We start from the raw sequence: 21,120 nt of genomic DNA on the forward strand, positions 1-21,120 counted from the left end.
AGAAGTTCCAGACATTAACAGATAATACATCATCAATTTAATGCCAATAGCATTTACATTTAAATAAAATAGAAAAATCCCTAGAAAAATATAACTGCCATAACTCAGTTTTTTTTTAAAGTAAAACTGACTCAAAGAAATAGTGAACCAGAATAGTTGCATAACTATTCAGGGAATTGAATCTGTGGTTAAAAATTGTTCCATGAAGAAAATTCTAGGGCTTCATAGGTTCTGCAAAATATTGAAGTTCCAAGCTTCTAAAAACAATTGCAGAGAATTCTGAAAAACAGGAAACATTCTGGAGATCACTTTATGAGGATGATACAATTTTGGTTTGAAATTCCATTGAAAACAACATAAGAACAAAAAAACTATAAGGCAATATAAGCTAATTATTAGCAGTCCTACAATGTTCAAAAGATTAATGTTTCACAAGCAAGTTGTATTCATCCCAGAAAAGCAAGGTTGGCATCATATTAGAAAGTCATCCGGGCAATTGGCCACATTAATAAATTGAAGGAGGAAAAACCCTACGACCAACTCTGGAAAAACACTTGAGAAAATTCAGCATCTAGCCATCACGAACACTACTCACAAAGTAAAAACATATATAGCGGAATTTCCATAAACTGATAAAGGGCCTTCCCCAAAGGTTTGCAAGCAGGTTTCGTACTTCACGGAGACACATTGAAAGCTTTCATTTGTGATGCAGGAATAAGCCAAGAACGGCTTCCATCACTCCTATTAAAGAGTATTCCTGCTACCCTACCAACACAGCAAGACAAGAAAAATAAACAAAAGGTGTGAGTATTGTAATGAACAAAACAAAACTGGTCTTATTTTCAGATTATACAAGTGAATAAGACTCTACAGATAAATTAGTAGAATTTTTCAGACAGCTTACCTAGTTTTCTAGAGAAAGTCCAATCAATAAAAGGCAATTGTATTTTAACACATCCACAGTTAGAAAATATATTCATAAAAGAATACCATTTACATTCACAGCAACAAAAATACTTATGGATTTTCTTAAAGATCCATGAAACCTTGGAAAGAAAAAAAATGCATGTATTTGGAAAGATATTTAAAATCTCAATAAATAATACTGTGTTCATGGGTAAGAAATCTCAGTATCATAAAAGTATCAGTCTTCAAATGGATCTTTGGATTCAGTGCAGTCTGACAAAGCAAAACCTCAACAGGCTTTTTGTGATATTTTGTTTTGGGAAATTTATAAATTTTCTTTGTATGGATTTACATGGAAGAGAAAATTTTAAAAAAATTAAGGTATCATTGATATACAACTTATAAAGATTTCACATGAGCAACATTGTGGTTTCAACATTCACCTATATTATCAAGTGCCCCCCACATACCCCATTGCAGTCACTGTGTACCAGTAAAATGCTACAGAGTCATTACTTGTCTCTTCCATGCTGTACTACCTTCCCTGTGACCTACCTGTATTGTGATTGCTAATTATAGTGCCCCTTAATCACCTTCTCCCTCCCTCCCCACCCCCTTTCCTTAGGTAACCACTAGTCCCTTCTTGGAGTCTGCAAGTCTGCTACTATTTTGTTCCTTCAGTTTTGCTTAGTTCTTATACTCCACAAATGAGGGAAATTATTTGGTACTTGTCTTTCTCCACCTGGCTTATTTCACTGAGCGTAATACCTTCTAGCTGGAATACCTTCCAGCTTCTAGCTGGAAATGATAGGATTTGTTTTCTTCTTATGGCTGAATATTATTCCATTGTGCATATGTACTGCCCCTTCTTCATCCATTCATCTACTGATGGACACTTAGGTTGCTTCCATATCTTGGCTATTGTAAATAGTGCTGTGATAAACATAGGGGTGCATATGTCTTTTTAAATCTGGGATCTTGTTTTCTTCCAGGTAAATTCCTAGGAGTGGAATTCCTGGGTCAAATGATATTTCTATTTTTAGTTTTTTGAGGAACCTCAATAGAAACTTTTATTTCTATTTAAAAGTTTTTTTTAGTTTTCCACAATGGTTGAACTACTTTACATTCCCACCAACAGCATAGGAAGGCTCCCCTTTCTCCACATCCTCACCAGCATTTGTTGTTCCTTGTCTTTTGGATGTTGCCCATCCTAACTGGTGTGAGGTGATATCTCATTGTGGTTTTAATGTGCATTTCCCTGATAATTAGTGATGTGGAGCATCTTTTCGTGTGCCTGTTGGCCATCTGAATTTCTTCTTTGGAGAAGTGTCTGTTCAGATCCCACCCATTTTTTAATCAGGTTATTTGTTTTTTGGTTGTTGAGGCATGTGAGCTGGAAGAGCAAATTTTATATGCAAACATTTACACAGAAGAACAAATGCCGAAGAATAGTCAAGACACACTTTTGATAGAAAGGACAAAATAGAAGGATGTGTCTGTGAAGCTGTAGTAATTAAGACAGTGTGGTTTTAGGACAGGGATAAATAAATAGGCCAATGGATAAGATAGAGAGTTCAGCAATAATCCACGCACACAGGGCAGGCATTGCAAAACAATGGAGAAAAGGTAATTCTATAAATGGTGCCTGGGTTCTTTGTTACCAAATTGAAAGAAAAGTGACTGTATTCCACTCACTCACAAAAATCAATCCTAGTAGATTAAAGACTTAAGTATAAAACTTGAAATTTTAAACTTATAGGAGAAAAGCTTTATGAACTTAAGGTAAGAAGGGATTTCTTCAAATACACAGATGCCACCAACCATCAACAGATAAGCTATATTAAAATTAAGAAAGTGTGTTACTTACAGGAAAATAGAGTAATAGTAGGTCACGCATTGGGAGAAGATATTTTAAGCACATATAATCATGAAGATTAGAGTCCAGAATATAAAAGAATTCTGAGTCCAAAAGAGTGATAATTAGAAAAAGGAGCAAAATACACAGAGATGGCACCGAAGAAACAAAAATGACTCACAAATCCATATAAAGATACTTTCCCTTAATAGTAATCAAGAAATGTAAATCCAAAACATCAGATACTGTTTCACACGGGATGGAATGACAAAAATAAAAAAGTTTTATAAAACCAGATGTGGTCAAGAAGACAGAACAATGGAAGCTCTCATTCATTGTTAAAAGAGCAAATGGAAAAAATCACTTTGGAAAACTATTGGCATTACTTTGTAAAGTCGAACATCCCATGACCCATCCTGAAAACATACCTTGAGAAAAAACAGTGTGCATGGTAGTAGCATTGTTTGCAATATAATAATTCTTTAAAAACCTGGATGTATTTCAAATGTCCTTCTATAACAGAATGGTAAATCAATGGTGGGTTATTCCTCTAATGGGATACCAGAGACACCTCAGCATGGATTAACCTCAAAATGACAGTGTTGAGGGAAAAAAGCAAGTCAGTAAATATATACAGTATGATCCATCTTATATACAGGTTGAACAAAGGAAAAAGGAAGTAATTTGTTGTTTAGGGATACACATATATAGGTGGTAAAGTTATAAGGGGAAAAGATGAATGATTAAAAAGGTAATGGTTACCTTGAGAAGGGTTATGAGCATAGATTTGATTGGGGAGGTCCATACGAGGAGACTTCAAGGTACTAGTAATCATCTGTTTTGACCTATATGGTTGGTACATTAGTGTCCAGTTTATTGTAATCCTTATCTTTACATTCTCTCTTATTTATGTGATATATTTCACCACAAAAATTTTAATTAAACACAGTTCTACAATGTAAGTATTTGGACATTGTCTTTGATTATTTATAGACATGCATCTTAAAGCTTGTCAATAAAGTAGATGTCATGTTCATAAGCAAAAATAACATTAGGACTAAAAACCTTACCTGTCTGCTGGTATTTGCCTGATGATTATAGAATTCCTGGGTAAGTATCTAAACTTTTCAAAAATAATGAAGCTTATTCTATCACTTTGCTCCTACTAAGATATTACTGCATAATTATTTAAAACCTCATCCTTTTACAATTTGTGTGTGCTTTATAATATACATAATATGTTAGTAAACTAGTCCTGATATCTAACTTGTGCATGAACACAAATACTAAATTGTGGAGACATGCTCAAAAAATGTCTTGCTGAGTGGGGAGTGAAAACATTTGGAGGACCACTGCTCAAGAAATCCTCGGGAAGCATCTCTCTAACTGGAGGTGTCTCGGAGTCCCTGGGCACATGTTTAAAATGCTGTGCCCTGGACACAACCCCCAGGACTGTGATTAAGTTAGTATGGAGAAGGACCCAGAACATGCATTTTTAATACACCCTCCGGGCTATTCTGATACAAAGAGCTCACTGCCACAATTTTGCTCTAAGTTTACACAACAATTAAGCCACATCTTTAGAGAGCTGTGTCCCAGACTGTGCAGAAAGTGTACTGAATTGAACTTCAGCATAATGCCATTGACTTGCACTGAGGGGCTTTGTAAGAAAGAAACAGCCCTTTTAAATCCATGCCAGCAACTAGAATGAAGATATAATTGATGATATAATATAAGCAGAAGGCAGAGCATAGAACCTAGTACAGAGTGAGTGCTCAGTAAATGGTGATGTCTTATTGTTACCATTCTGCATTGGGTATTCTTTCTCCTATGAGAGCACCAAGGAGCGAATTCCTTCTGTTTTTAGTATAGGGAAGAATTGTTATTCTGTATCATGTGACAATTTGATGGTCTGCTTCTTAGTTCCATTTACTTTGAAACTTAGTTTAAATGGGCGTCACAGCTGACAATGTTACTTCCAAGGGATCTGTAGAACCCGGTAGAAGTGAAACCTTAGCTGGACTTACTACATAATTATACCTATTTTTTTCTATCTCATTGACCAATTCTCCTAAGCAGCTTGTTTTTATACTACAGACGATTGAGTGACTTTGGGATTGTTTACTAAGCTTCTTAGAACCAAAGAAGTGGCTCTTCCTTAGCACCTCTGCAGGATTTCATGACATGTAGAAAAAGCATCTAATTTTTCATACCATTATGTATTCTTACCCTTTTTTCTCACCTACTTTCAAATAACCCTATTCTTCTGGTTATTTCTATATTCCCACTACTGCCTTAAAGAGTTGTTGCATACACTGAGAGGAAGGAAAGAAAGAGAGTGGGAGTGAATCGGAGCCTGGGTGGGAGGAGGAGAAACCGAGAGAGAAGGGACCAGGGTGTTAGCTCTTCTCGGCCCCAGGGCAGCATCAGAACTGGGGATCAAGGGTCCGATTCGTCTTACAGTCTTTCATGTACATTTCTCTTTCTCTTTCCTAGATATTCATCCACTAACTCTCTATTCCTTGGGTAAATACTAACAGTAAGCTCTTCCGTAGAGAATTACCTGTTCTTTTTGCTTGTAGAGCGGTCTCCATATAAACTTTGAGATATATCTTTATAATTAATTGGAGAAATTTCCAAGTGTTCAGTTTGGAGAACCACAGAGGAATGATCCTGCTTCCGTGTCTCTTGGATTCTTTTTGTAAACTTAGAAAATTTACTTTAATCTTAAAATGCTCATTGGTTGAATTTTCATAGGCTAAAGTAGTTTTCAGTCCAACAAGCCTTAACAGACCATTGCAAGGACCATTATTTTGTAAAGAGGCTTCTACTCTTAAATGCTAGTTAAGAGCAAATTTTCACTTTATATTTCTACCAGCTGATAACCTTTGGCAAAACTATCCAATTGTAATAATAATAATGTGTCTGAAATGAGGGTGTTTACATAATCTTTAATAAATGAAAACTGCTTATTTTCTTTTCATTAATGCATCACTGTTTTTAATAGCTTTTAATTTCTCATGCCTTTTTGGGAAACCTGCATGCCTGATAATTTTCCTATTTAAATGGTACTTCAGCATTCAGAAACACCAGCAAATTATTTGGAGAATATTCCCATAGAGGCATCTATAAGAACACTTTTATAGTAAGTGGGCTGGTATTTGTAAGATGTTAATAACTTTGCTGATTTGGTCCCTCCCCAGATTGCAGTTAAAATTAATTGGGGGAAAAAACCCATTCCTACACTTCATAGAACAACCACGTTGTATTACGGAATGGTAGACAAGGAAAACAGGTTTTGAAGTAATTCATAGTATCCTCTCATTGACCTTGTAGTGTTCTACCACAAGAAAAATTTATTCTCATACCTTTTAAGTGACCTCTAATGTCACTAAGGAAAAAGAAATAGTAAAAGCCAGTTTAACTGGCATTCTTATAAACACAATTCTCTACTAGCTTCTCTCCTGCCCATTCGCAATACAAGGATAATTGAAGACTTTGAAATAATGAAGATAGAGAAAAACCCTACTATACACTTATTACACACAGAGCCCCATGATAAGTGGCCTAGATTTGTTATTTCACTAAATACTCTGAAAGCCATAGGGGAGAAGTAACAGTAACCCTCTTTTACAGATTTTTGTAGGTTCTCAGAAAGATTAAATAATTGGCCTGACATCTCCTCACACTCAAAATGGGGGCCCCCCTGTGCCACTTGAAATATTCTCCTCCCTTGGTATCAGTCACACTTTCCTCTTGAGGTTTCTTTGGCATTTTCTGGCTATTTCTGTTTCCTTTAGTAATTTCTCCCTCTCTCCCTAACCCAAAATTTTGATCCTGTGGTTTCTCAGGCCCCTTGAAATTGAGGTCCCTTTCATTTATTTTTTTCTCTTTTCTCTCCTATATGTGGTTTATCACCAGCCCAGCCTAGTCCGACGTGTTCCCGTCATGTGTCTTGCTGCCTTCTTGACACCTCTACTTGGATCGCTGACAGACATCTCATGTTCACATGTACAAAACTGAACACTTGACTCTCTCCCTGGAACTATTTCTAAGTTTTTCCTTCTCAGTAAATGACATCACCATCTCTCCAGTTGTACAAATCAGAAGCAGTTTTGATTCCTGTCTTTCTTCAGCCTCGATTCGTGACTTAGCCCCATTGCTTCTTCCTCCAAACTGCAGCCCCACACCCTCCATTTCCTCCCGTAGCCTCTGTCCCTGAGCTTTTGCCAGCAATCCAGCCCTGACCTCATACAACCCTTGTTCTCCCTGCTTCCTCTCTTTCTATCTCCAAATTCTTCCTCCATATAGTATTTGGAATTATTTTTTAACTGTAAATGGGCAGCTAGATGACTTTCAAGGCAATAAAACTATTCTGTATAATGCTGTAATGATGGGTACGTGTCATCATACATTTGCTAAAACTCACAGAATGTACACCCAGAGGGAACCTAATGTGCACTATGGACTCTGGGTGATAATGTGCTAATGTAGGTTCTTGATTGTAACAAATCCACCCTAATATCCCCTCCCCCAACATCCTCCCTTGCAGCAAATGCTCCCCCCATCACCACCCCCACCGTCCCTGCTTGGTTCCTTCATTCCCCTCAAACCTTGGCTGGAATGACACCATCTCAGGCCTGCTCAGCCGCTGTGTCCAAATGAACGCCCCACCCCCAGGGTCCCTGTAACATCCTATTTGTTTTCTTCATAGGACTTTTCTCCATTGGAAGAAGTTTGCCTGTTTATTACTGTTCTTCCCCACGAAACTACAAATCCTGTGAGGACAGGGCCAAATCTGCTCTCATTTGCCACTGTTGATCTAACACCTGGCACATGGCACAAAGTGGAGACTCGGTAAAGATTTGATGGCTGAATGAAGGCAAAACTAGGATTCAAACCCAGAATCTATCTGACTTCAAGTCTGTGCTCTGAGCTAGTATGCTACCAGTAAGATTCATGTTCAGTGGAATTTTAGTGTAAAATTTAGTATAAAAACCTGAAATTTTTTTAAATTTGGTAATCCATATGATAACCCTGAAATGGCAGTAAGTAGTTGATTGGTCTCCGTCCTCCAGACAGAGTGAGGATGGATGACATAGAGGAGGTCATACGTGGCATTTTGTTTACTGAGATGCCCAGACGAGACCCCGGGCAATGACTCAGTTGCATCAAATACTCCATGAAATCAGATAAAGTGACTCTGGGCAAGTTACTTAACATCTTTAACCACTGTTTCTTCATCTATAAAGTAAGGAAATAACTCTTTTAATGGCTCATTTAAGACTAAAGGAAATAATAGAGTAAAAGGCCTCACCACAAGGTTATATATGGTATATGAATCAAAACTGTGTTTCTTTAAAAAAAGAGCCTTAATTCTTCAGTTGACTGAAACACTCTAATTTTTAGAGTTAACTAACCACGGTTCCTTTTTAAACTATTTCTACAGTCAGACATGGCTCAGAGGAGCCGGACTGACATGCCAAGTCATCAGAGCCTAAGGATACCGGGAGGAAACGGGCAGGGGGGCTGCCTGTACGAGGACTCTTCAAAACCCACAGGCAAGGGCTTGGGCTGGATGAGCCAGGTTCTAAGTGTCCAGTGTGTTTACACTTTATTGCAAAGGACAACCGCAGTCCCGGTTCGAAGTCAGTGCTATTCTTGGAATTTGTCTTTAGCTCATGAGTTTACATTTTCCACTAAGGTGCACCCCTGAGGAATACACACGAATAGAGCAACATACATGTTCGTTTCTAAATTACTTTGAAGGAGACGTTTGATTCAGTTCATTGATTCTGCCTAAAACAACAAGTGAAAAAAACACTAGTATTTAGGGATGGGAATTTTTCTTTTTCTTTTTCTTTTTTTCTTCTTGCCTCAGAAGACTTTCTCCCTAGTATTTGCCAAGCACTCTATGTCATGTGGTTTAATGAAACTCTTGGGTTCCATTTTTCTCTGAGATCAGATTGAGAAGACCATATTTCTTCCATAAGAAAAACCTCAGAATTTCTTTTCTGTCTCTCAGGTCTTGCATGTTATCATGACAAACTAGACAAGCTGGCAGGGGAAGCCAGGGAATTTTTTGAGAATCTGAAAACATAAAAAATGGAGTTGAATGGATTTTGAGCAATAGATTCCTAGTGCCATCTAACTCAGGAGAAATTAAATAAATGTTTTGCTAAATACTTACATATTTTAGAGAAGGAAAGCTTAGAGTAAATACTCCTGCAAATTTTAAGATTCATCATATGAGATTCTGTCCTAGCAACTCAACCTGAGACCTTACATTTCTACACACACACACACACACACACACACACACCTGTAGAATTAGTGGAAACTTAGCTGCCCTTAATGACTGGGGCTCAGGCAAAAGGGAAAGGCCAAGGGCACAGTTTTTCCACATTCGAGAAGATTTGGTGTTTCTTATGTATATTTTGGACTGGCTTTAATGTTTATTTACCTATAGTTCAATGTAATCAGCTTAGTTTTTTTTTAATTTACAAAATCAAGCATTTATCCCAAAGGTAATTGCATCAAGACACTTTGTTCTTTTCTTTACATGAGTTTAGTGTCTACAAAGAATATTTTATTAAATTCAAACTCTCTTCCTCAGGGTGTGCCTGTCTTCACATTTCATTTCTTGGTTCTGGACTCTATTAGATTCTTACTCACTGAATTAAACCTGAGGGTGTCATTGTTCTTCTTGTGGTATTTTCAAATATTTCAGAAAGAGAATTAAGATCATTTTCTCCTTCCTTTTGATAAAATCTGCTTGGGAGTTTTAGTACCGACGAACTCCCCTTTGCTGGGGTGGGGACACTTCAGGAGAATGCCTGGACGGTGGTCTGCCCAGCTTGGCGCCCTCAAGCCCCCAGGAGCAGGAAGGGCCGGCCCGGGCCCTCTGCTCTCCCCCTGCCACCTTGCTACATCCCTGGAAGGAAATACCCCTTGTCCCGCCCTCACAGACCTAAAAAGTCACACCAGTCTCGTTTTGTGACCCACATGCATTCACATTCTTCGAGAGAGGAAAAAACCCAGAATAGGATCGGAATAAATAATTGAGAAACTGGTGAAAATGCTTGCCTTTTCAGTTGTTTATACAAATAAAATCACCATAGCAGCAGCCTTGGCCAGTGAACAATGACTCAAGCTCATGTTTTGGAGGTTGCATTTCATCAACCCGCTTCTAAGACGAGACTGAAAGATGAGAAGTTTTGTTGTTTTTGTTATTGTTTCTGTGACTTAAGAACCCCAGAATGATACTTTCTGATAGACGACTTATGAACAGCCACATTTGATTATGAAATATTTCCAATCGCCACCCAATTTTAAGTTTTGTGTTCCATCCTCCCCATAAGCATGGAAAACCCTAAGGCAGCGGGGATAGGAGAGTTGGCACTGATGGAGCTGTGAAGTCTCTTGGCTTCTCTGAGTCACCGGTGTCTCTTTGGGGATCTACCAGGAAAGCTGACTTTGATGAATTTGTGTTCCTGGAATATTGTGCCTGGAAATAACAACAACGTCCTCACGTGTTGTGACTGTCAGAAACTGCTTTTCCTAAAATAAAAAGCATTTCGAATTGTATGATGATGTTATTTCTCTATGATTTAGGCAGCCTTGAGCTTTCAGGGCCATTTGCTTAAAAAAAAAACTACATTTACACTGATTGCAGTTATTGAGTAAATTGTTCACTGTGGTCCAAGGAGATGTTTCAGGAGGAGGGACTAAGATTGCTGTCCTTCTCTTGACTTAGTTCTTGGATTCCCCTTAAAGTTAACCAACAAAAGTAGTTGTTTACGAAAAGGACCAGGGTAAACATACAATTAGAATATGCTTAACACATGGGACATGTGAACAAAATCCGCAGTGGCCGAGCATCTCTAGATTCTGCTAACCTCGAATTTAATATTCAGAGTACTGGCTCGGCTCTTCTCATTTTGCGCCTTGAATATTCTGATACGACGCCTAGATGTTTTCACAGTATATGCTCAGTTATTTTTGCCTTGTCGAATTAGTTTGCCAAATTGCTTTCTGATGAGGACTCCTCAGGAAAGCAAACCCCCTCCCTTGCCTGGAGGTAGATAGTCCTTAACAGCATTCTGGAGTCATCAGCACAGGGACTGGTGGCCGGTGTGGTTGAATACACACGTGTAACACCTTGATTCGATTGATCCATGTAGATACGCAAACTACTTTTAAGGACCAGGACGGCCAGTTGCATTAAGAATGTTTGTGACAGGTAAGAGGAAAATACCAGGGGCCATGCATATTCTACCTTTGGTTAACATACAATTAATAGCCTATTTCTATGTGAATATATAGTTTTTAAATGAAAAAAATTCTATGAATTCTGGATAGAACCAATGCAAAGATTTTGTAGACCTAAAGTAATTAAATATGTTATCTCTTTCAGTAAAATAATATATTTTTCCCCAACTACAGTAGGGTAATATCAGTGGATTTTTGTACCCTTAACCTAGTCCACAAAGAAATTTAAGAGTTGAGGGTGGAGAAATAAAGCAAAAATTCTGTATCAAGCTTTCTTTGTTCTTAGAAGGCTACTATCATTCCAATATGCCTCATTAGAATTTGAAAATTACTAAATAAACCTCCACACATGAGCTCACATATGTGAGTGCACTCAGGTTTTTCTTTAGTTGGTACTTCATACCATCTATGGTATCACTTCAACTTAACACGTTTCCACTAATTGCTCTGTCAAAATGCCGCACGATTTAGGACTGAACAATATTAAATGCACACAGGAAAGCATTCGTTATGAAAGAGCGCTGCATGACCACAAGGTATTGTGATTTCATCTACTGACAGACTGAGTTTCAAAACTATTTCACCATCCATATTTTATGCTAACAAATAAAAAAGCTAACCTAGAGGCTACAGGCAAACAGACACAACAAAATGTGCAGTGAACATTCTTCTTCCATTTGTTTCCATAGCAAACAGAATGTGATTGCTGAATTCTTCATGGAACAATGAGCCTTTTGCATTTTATTTCTATCCATGGACACAGAGATCTGTCCCTCTGTCATGGAGATGTGGTCTTATGTGAGAGTCATATTTCAGCAAACATAATTAACCCATCACGAAGGGAGCCTTCTATTAGTCAGACCAGACTTATTGCTGTTGTGCTTTCAATGCTATGAAAGTATTTCACATTCTGCTGGGGGAAAGGAAAGACCGCTAAATATTTCATGGGCTTTTCTTGATCAGATTGCTTCTTTCTCAACATTTTAGAGAGAGACTGAATTTTTCCTGACAGCTATTTTTGTCAACCTTGAGAGAAATAGATATTAAGGGTAAAATTTGTATGGGATGCCAAGAGCTGGTATTTTCCTGGAATGATGCTTAATGTGTGCATAAAAATAAATCTCACACTGTTCTCCAGAAAGTGTCCTTGACATTTGATGTGTTCGCTAAAGCTGTGTTCTGGTAATGTTCTGGATCTAAGGTTTCGAGGATGGGGAGAAATCATGTTTTGGTTGGTGTGGTTCAATATACATTTGGATTTCCTGCAAGAGAACGCTAGAGGGAGCTGTTGGATTTTCTTTTCGGCCAGGTCGTGCTGCAGATTCCCGGTACCAGGGCAACTGGGAAATGCCATCCTGCTCTCCTAACCAGGACCAAATTGCAGTGACATATTTGTGTAGATGGGTGTAGGAATCCCCCAGAGACCTAGGAGAGACGCTGGAAGGTGCAGAATGGGGTAGATGTTAAATTAATTCAGAATTAGTAAATAAGTAATTCTTCATTACCCTTCATCGGCATGATTGTCATCTTTTGATAATTACTTAATTCCTTCAGTTGAAAGATATTTTATTAGGGTTTAAGCTCCCACTAAATGTCAGATGGTTCTAAAAATAGCTAGAATATTAGACAATGTGAAACAATTAGTGCTCTCAAGTTTTGCCATTAAGATTTTGAGTAGTGCACATACCTACTTGTGGGTTAAGAAACCAAATACAGAATTGCCAATGGGTAGAAATGCCAGACCCCAAGATGTTGTTTCTTTTGATACAGATGAATAGCAAGTTAATAAGATTCCCAGTTAACTTCCTTTTTAAACCTTTGCTAAGCATTTGTCACTTTGCCCCCCGGCACTCCCCCTCCCCCCATCCCTTCCTTGAAGCAAATCTTTTTGAGTGGCAGGAAAAGGCAATGTTCTGGAGTTACTTAAAAAATACTATCCTATGGTTTGCATTTGTATAGTGTCATTTTCTAACATAAGAATGTTTGAGAAGAAGCTTAATGTTCTCATTTTATAGAGAGTAAAGTTAAGGTATCGTGATAGAGAATGATTTGTTTCAAGCAGGGAATGAGCAGAGAGTCAGAATCATCTTCTAGTTCCACTTTTTAGACCACAAAGGCACCTATTTGTTTCTAGTTCCGTAGAAGTATTTCTCCTTAACACATATAGGAGTGATTGACTCAAAGATAGAGAAGCAGTGGTGACCACAAATTTCCAGGTCTTCTGCCTTCCAGGCTTATGGGAAGTTTGCACTGGAAGTTAAAGTCATGGAACTTGCTTTGCACAATGAAATGGGAACTGTAGTGATATGAGTCCCTTCTGGGGTGTGATTTTCCACACTCTCCCCTCTTCCTGAGGTGGATCCCAAAGCCTTGTATTGACCCAGTGGCATCAAAAGATAACGACGTCTGAAGAAATAACAAGTGCTGGTGACGATGTGGAGAAAGGAAATCCTGTGCACTATTGGTGAGAATGTAAACTGGTGCAGCCACTATGGAAAACAGTATAGAGGTTCCTAAAAAAATTAAAAAAAGAACTATCATATAATCCAGCAATTTCACTTCTGGGTATTTATCCAAAGGAAATGAAAACAATAACTCGAAAAGATAGCTACACCCCCATGTTCACTGCAGCATTATTTATAATAGCCAAATATGGAAGCGACCTAAGTGTCCATCAATGTATGAATGGATAAAGAAAATGTGGTATATATATTGGAATATTATTCAATCACAAAAAAGGAAATCCTGCCATTTGTGACAACATGGATGGGCTTTGAGAGCATTGTGCTAGATGAAGTAAATCAGAGAAAGACAAATAGTACATAATCTCACTTATACATGGACTCCTAAAAAAATGAGCTCATAGATACAGAGAACAGATTGGTTGTTACCAGAAATGGGGGTTAAGGAGTGGGCTTAATGAGTATAAGGTATCAACTTCTAATTATAAAATAATTAACTTCTGGGGATGTAATGTACAACCTTGTGACTACAGTTAACAGTACTGTGTTGTATATTTGAAAGTTACTAAGAGAGTAGATTTTGAAAATTCTCATCACAAGAAAAAAAATGTGTGACTATGTAAGGTGATAGATGTTAATTAGACTTGTGTTGATCATTTCCCAATATATACTCATACTGAATCATTATGTTGTACACCTAAAACTAATATAAGTTATATGTCAATTATATCCCAATAAAAAAACATGTGGTTCTGACACAGGAACAGCAATATAAACCAACACAAGAGAATCGAGAGCTCATAAACAGAGACAGAGACTGAAACTTGATACATGATAAAGGTGATACTATAGTTCTATGGGGAAGGGATAACGGTTCAATAAATTCTTCTGAGAAAGAAAAAAGGAGATAATGAACTCTCCATCAACCTCTGTCCCAGGGTGAGAGTGAGAATCAGGGCTGCTGGCAGGAGCGAGAAAGAAACCTTAGTTGTTTAAGCCACCAAGATTCTGCCGTTTTCTGTTAGGGCACCACGACCTAGCTTATCCCGATGACAGACCAGTTACACATGTCAACCAGCCGAGAAGACCAAAGACCAAGAATTATAGTGTGGCAAGAAAGGATTTAATTTAAAAGCTTAAAAAAACCAAAATTATAGTCTTTAATTTAGAAAATTCTGTTGACTTTTTTATGAAAATCAATAGAGAGAAGCCATTAAATATTAAAACATTTCCTTTGTATGTTTTTAGTTAAGATTCACCTCAGGAAACCAAGTACAAAACAAACAAGACGTTCTGATGTTCAGCTCGGAATCTGACTGTGGAAACCTAAACCACGCAACTGCACGAGCGAGAACGGCAGTAGCTCCGCCCCTTCTGCTCTCGAAGTGGGCGCCGTCTGCAGCTGAGGTTTGTGCACGAAAGCAGAACACGAGTGTGACACCACTTTCTGTCTCAAGAGGAAGAAGTATTATGCCTCACCTAGAATAGACGATTTCATTCCTTAATCCATCTCAACGTCCAGCATTTTCCCAAAGGATCGTAAGATGTCCAGGTTGAAGCAGATGCATGTTTTTCTCCATCAGTACCAATTGTCCTCTTAGCCAGAGAGCGTGTGACTGCCAAGACACGCTAGAATTTGTTGACCCTCCCAGAGGGCTGGAAGAGCAAAGCAGCTCATCTGCACCCCGTTTCTTCAGCCTGGTGGCAGTGTGACACAGTGCCTCTCACAGGTAAGCAACAGGAACCGTGCCCACACCCCATCCGATGACGCTAAGGATTTCTGCTCGGCTTTTCACAGAGTTCCCCAAAAAGTACAAAAATGCCATTAGCTTAAATCCAAAACAACTTCAAAATAAACTTGAAGTGGCTTTTACTTTGATTTTGCCGTTAGAAGGAGAGGCACTATGGGGATATATTTAGCAGGCCCTCCATTTGTAGTTAATCACACTAAATGTGTGTTGATGTACTACATACAAACGAGGAGGCTGCCTGCTTCTCTTCTGCAGGCACCTGAGTGCCCCGCTAATGCTCTGTAAGCACACGCGAGCAGTCACGTAACAAAATGTGTTACAGCTCTGCCAGTGGGCCTGCCTCGTGTGGCTGCTGCTGCTTTTTAACTCAGAGCATGCTATTCAGCGTGCAGAGCTTAGTAAGAATGATTCCAGCCACCACTAATGAGAATACTTGAACACAAAGTTTATTTAAGCAAAAAATACATTAAAAATTATTTGGTTGGTTTGTGAAAGAACAGGTTTGGGTCTGAGGGGGTAAGATTGGTGGCAGGGGTGTGTTCCCCAGGTCTGCAAACAATATACGCAGTGGTCAGGCTGCCGTGGCAAGGATGGAGGACACGAAAGTACAGAAAGAACTCATCATGAACAGAGGGGAGCAACACATGCATATCGTGGGTCAGGCACTTCCAAACATCAGAAAGACTCCATAGAGGGAGCCGAGCCTTCCGGCCACTGCTGGAAGGTTCCAACGGGCCCTCTCTCTGTAAAAACTGATCCAGAAACAACACTGGGTTGACAGATTTCTCTGGTCAGCTTTCCGATCAGACATCTCTAACCAGAAATTTTTCCATTACTGTTTTTTTAGGTGAGTCATAGTTTCTGGTGGAAACTGTTTTGGAAATTTTAGGCAAGATATATGTTTTCCACGACAGGCTTTTAGGAGCCCCATTGCATACTTTGAAAGAGGAGCTTGGAATTCCACTCATTTCTGGAACTCTGACTGTTTGAGGCAGGTGGTATCACGTTGTGAAGCTGGACACTGTCAAAGAGGTTTTGACTTAAGGGCACACACCTTTTTATCCTACAGGGAATTGAAGTAAATGACAGTACTTTATATAGCAACCTGGAGTTGATTATGAGGTTGTGCCTGATTGATAGACAAAATGCCACAATGAAATCTGGGTCATGATGAGAAGCAGCATCCAAACTTGAAGTTCAATGGAGGAATCAGAGGCTGTGAACAGAGGGGAACATAGTAAAAAAAAAAAAAAGAGCCTGTTTGATAGGCATCAGGTATGAGACATCATTGCAGTCCTCAACTGAGAAAACGGGACCCACTTTCCTAATTGCCGAGAACTCACTTTATCCAAAAGGCCCTGACTGGGGCAGCAGAGAAGTGGACCCAACCTTCAGTGGAGCCCCACTAACCCCTGGGGGCTCGGGGAGACCACGCACTAAGGCTGTTGCAGAAATTCTCGTTTGTCGGCACAAATGCCCCAGTCCCAGCCACAGCCCAGGTAGACTTGGTGGGCAGGTTTAAGGCCAATGCGTGGTCCTTCAGTGGTTGGCTAACTTTTTTTGTCATTAAGTTACCTTCATCTTTTAGATAAAAGACCAGGGACCCAAAGGTTTAAGAAAAACAAAATGGTGCTAGCATTCCTTGGGCATTTTCCCCATCTTCCCTTCTTAATGCCTGGAATGCTCAGAGGTCAGCTGCTGACTGGATGGGCGGCACACAGGCATGTCTGCCTCTGAGGGCGAAGGACTTCCTGTGTCCCTGCTGCCGGCCCTGATGGCCCCGTTACCTCTGCAGCTCCTGCCGTCTTCCTGCAGGGTTCCTGTCACACAGCTACACAGAGGCCCATCCACCCGGCTCGTGCAGATTTGCTCACACCCCCCATTGTCCTCACACCAGTCCAGCCCTGAAAAAGAGCCATGGGTCAAATCAGCAGCAGACAGTTCAACTCTTCAGCTCCCACCTAAGGACAAGGCTTTAAAGAACCAGACAAAGAAAAGCCCAATGCTCGTGTGAGTTTTTAAGAGTCAGTGAAAAGATTTCATTCCACCGAAGGCAGCTGGCAGTCTTCACAAACTGGTGTCCCCAAACCGGTGTCCTCAACCTCCGGTTTCACATCATAGGTGAAGCAGACCCAAGAGTTAGCCCAAACCTTCAAATCCCATTGTTTTAATAATTTATATTGCATTTTTGGGAACATACGTACTTTTTCTCCTAATAGGTCCCACTGAAATGATCTGTTCTTTAGGTTCTTTGGTATAATCTGTGGCAATCCTGGAATTTTGTGGGCAATTCTGAAAGACAGAACACCAAAGCAAAAATGTCACACAATTAAGCTGATAACATATTCTTCACCATGCGTCCACCTCCGAAAGAGACAGTGGCTCCAGCCTCAAGCACTAGCACAGCTCAGATTAATTAGAAACAATGCATTCTTGATCACGGAGCCCCCTGGGACTCTGGGCTTTATGTTGAACAGAATTAAATATATTCTCCACACTGGAATTAGATTCATAGAGGCTCCCTTCTCAGGAATGAGGACTGGTGTATCGCACTGGACAATAATTTATGCAACTGCATCTGTAAGGGTTCTGACCATAATTCACATCTCCATTCTGCAAACATGGAGTAAGCGTAGAGCTGGAATGTTAAATTGGGGACCAGATACCAGTGCAGCAAGACCTTAGGGACACAGCCATACATGGTGGGGACGTAAGGCTGGCCTGGAAGAGGGGGCTGGTTTCTCACCTGCAGAGCCTCAGGCCCTGGTGTGAATCTGGATGCACTGTGGGATAATCAATGTCTAAAGAACACCCGGAGGAACTGGATCCTGAGCCGGGAGTGCGCTTCTGCAGTGGAGTGGCGCTTGGCCCCACTGTGTGCTTCAGGTTCAAGTGGCCTGGCTCTGGCAGACTCCGGTGCAGCGGTTCTCAAATAGGGCTAACTTTGCTCGCCAGGGGCCGTTTGGCAATGTCAGGAGACATTCTTGGTGCAGCAACTGGCATCTAGGGGATAGCGGCCAGAGATGCTGCCAACAGCCCACGATAAATAGGCCGTCCCATGACAAGGAGTGATTCACTCCCATAAGTCAACAGCGCCGCGGTTTGGGAAGCCCTGGTCTAGTGTTGTCCCAGACTGACATTTCAGAGATAGAGAAGAGTAAGTGGGCATCATTCCACTGTGTTCTCTCTCTTACTGTCATACCAAAGATGACCGCCACTCCCAAGCATCTGAGGATGACTCGAATGCAGCCACTCCCAGGAGCTGTGAGCCCCAAAGAACTCCGAAGAGCCACCCACTCCTGGCCTTCGTGATGCCTGTGTGGGAAAGCTGAGGCAGTGAGAAGAAGGCTAGGCACCTACTCCTCACACTCTCACTTACTATTTTGCAGGAGTACTTTTCTGAATCGCAGAGGGACACCGCGCAGTGAAGGTGCACTTCATCATAATCCCCAATGAACTTAAAGACGGTGACGTGAAAGCGGCAGGTGAGGGAGACACCGTTCTCCTCGATGCCAATGGTGTTATCTTTGATGTTCTGACACCTATTCAGAAAAAAATGGAATCTGTGCTTCACACTTTCAAATTCCACATAATACCAGCACAAATGGTAAAAATACCTTTGCATTTGAAAGTGACCTGTGAACTGTGTAGGTTTGTCATTTATTTCCACTCCCTTATATGTTCATAGTTATCTTTGAAAGCATCAAATAGCTCCTCAAATTAGCATCCTAATGGCAACTAAAGACAAAATGACTGTCGGGACTGCACTCCGGTTCCCTACGTCTTGTCCCCCTCATGATGCTGTGTTTTACTGATTTCAATTTAACAAATGCAAGATTAGTCTTTACTTCTTTTGTACTTTCTTCAGCTAATTATCCATTTGGGGAGGGGCTCCTGACTCAGTCCTGTTGGGACATCTTCCCACTTGTTAATAGGTGCAAGTCAGAGAAGGAAGAGCCGTCAGGATGAGCTGAGGATTGTCTTGGCCTAAATGACCACCTCTTCCCTCCCCTCCCTCTTCTCCTTGTGGTATTGAGCCAACAGGCAACGACAGCCATGGCCTTCCCTTGGGCACAGATATCTTGCACCAAGGGTTTTCCCAAGTGCATCCCAGGGTCTTTGCACAGAAAGCACCCCCAGTTTGGACGTCTTTCTGCCCCTCTTCCCGTGTATAACTGCTGCTCTTTCTCCAACACGAGCCTATGGCTCTCCCTCCTTTATTACATCCCCAAGTGCTGCCCTGAGCAGGCAGGAATGGATTGCTTTGCCTGGATTTGCCACCAGCACCCTGTTGAGCCCCTGGGGTGCAGGAATCAAGTCACAATCCTCACTGTGTCTCCAGCACCCTGCAGGGCACACTGTAGGGACTGAAAATTCTTTGTTGGATGAATGAGTGAATTGTGCGACCATGACCACTGGGTAAGGCTGCCCCATAGGAGTCAAGAGCTCTTTAAATTAATAAAGATAAAAAGGGTGACTCTTTTTCTCAGGTCCCCTTCCCCTGGCCCACAGGATTAAGTAGCTTAGTGATAAGGAAAATTAAAAATGGAAGTCACCCATCAGCGTTCCCACACCTATTAGGTTTTGCAATTAGTCTTTAAGGCAATAATCTCTCTAATGCTTCAAAACAGAAACATACTTGGCCTTGTCACTGTTATTCATTTGAATGACCTAAAATGGTTCAAGAATGTTCACAGCCCTCCAGTCGTCACACAGACCTTCCTTCTTAACCAGACCACCAACTCCCAGAGAGATGACTTGAAGTTTAGGTATCAGGAAAACGTGGAGCAGAAGGAAGGGGCCTAGGGAACCAGGGACAGGCTGTCTGGACGCCGGACTTAGCGTGAGCCAGTGAGCCAAACACTAGGATCCTTTGTCCACTATCAGAGGACAACTGTCCTTTCCTCTCTCTAGGCAGATGCGTGACCTGTGTGTCCCTAAATTCAGAGTCATTCATAGATGTTGGTGCCGCCTCTGCCCGCCACAGAGCAGAAGAGGGGTGGCTGACCCCAAAATTCTGAGGTGGACCCATGCTGCTGCTCATTCATTCAACACTGAGCATCAGTTTTCCCCTAAATTCACTGGAAAAAACCAATACCACCTCCCTCCAAGAAAGGTCAGAGGGATTCATGAATCAGAACCCTCCTTTGTGACGAAACCACTTCACACCCAACAGATTAATTTGAAGGTCTTTATTCAGACCCGGGGGAAGCCAAGACTTATGAACATGCCCATCTCCCTCTCTGGGTCAAGTCTATTAAACACTATTTAAAAAATGCTAAATGCCACAGCGTCCTTCAAAGGAAGCTCAAGCCCTACAACCTTGGTTTGCATTTAAATAGTGGCTCCAAGCTTACTCCCCTCACTGTGAGAAAGGACTGTGGTGGGGGAGGGAAGACATAGGAGAAAGGAGAACTGTGTCCTTAACTGAGCACATAGGCCTACCGTATGCGAAGTCACCAAGTCCTTCCCTTTGCCTCTGAGGAGGCTAAATACCAGTTCAGAAAGACAAGTGCCTTACTGAGCGCTTTGCTGAAAACTCCACAATATGTCTCAGCAACCCCCAGAGCCAGTTGGGGAGCTGGTGTGTTTCGATACCCAGACAGATTCTTCCTCTGTGCCCTGCTAGTTGGGAGGCCTTGGGTGAGCTGAGTACCTGACCTCTCTGAACCTGTTTCGTCAGCAACATAGTGGATGTGTTTGTCTACCATGAACCATACCCTTCTTCTTTTGGGGAACCATTCCTTGCCCCCACCCAGTCTTAAAGCCAATTATGGTGTCCACAGCACTCTGACCACCGTGGGGCTGGATGCTGACTCAGGCCAGTGACGCGCTCAGGACACACTACCCCGAAACGTGGCAGCTGGCATACTGA

The 21,120-nt window shown here is 40.9% G+C and overlaps 1 protein-coding gene and 1 long non-coding RNA gene across 6 annotated transcripts in view; one reads left to right on the plus strand and one right to left on the minus strand.

Annotated features, from left to right (window-relative positions):
- The window catches only part of LOC108409208 (uncharacterized), a 94,201-nt gene that overhangs the window by 50,612 nt on the left and 22,469 nt on the right, over positions 1-21,120 (plus strand). For all 5 annotated transcript variants that reach the window (XR_012132669.1, XR_005054302.2, XR_005054305.2 and 2 more), the window contains 2 exons: positions 14,743-15,224; positions 18,635-18,730. This is a non-coding gene — a long non-coding RNA (uncharacterized lncRNA). The remainder of the gene's footprint in view (positions 1-14,742; positions 15,225-18,634; positions 18,731-21,120) is intronic.
- TECTA (tectorin alpha) overlaps positions 15,219-21,120 on the minus strand; it is a 67,667-nt gene continuing 61,765 nt past the window's right edge. Inside the window, exons 20-23 of the mRNA XM_017679642.3 lie at positions 18,625-18,787; positions 17,450-17,537; positions 17,033-17,149; positions 15,219-16,461 (exon numbers count right to left, since the gene is read on the minus strand). Coding sequence (XP_017535131.3) covers positions 16,361-16,461; positions 17,033-17,149; positions 17,450-17,537; positions 18,625-18,787 — 469 coding nt within the window. The 3' untranslated portion in view covers positions 15,219-16,360. The remainder of the gene's footprint in view (positions 16,462-17,032; positions 17,150-17,449; positions 17,538-18,624; positions 18,788-21,120) is intronic.

Source organism: Manis javanica, chromosome 6, assembly GCF_040802235.1.
Source record: "Manis javanica isolate MJ-LG chromosome 6, MJ_LKY, whole genome shotgun sequence".
In the NCBI taxonomy this organism is placed as follows: domain Eukaryota; kingdom Metazoa; phylum Chordata; class Mammalia; order Pholidota; family Manidae; genus Manis; species Manis javanica.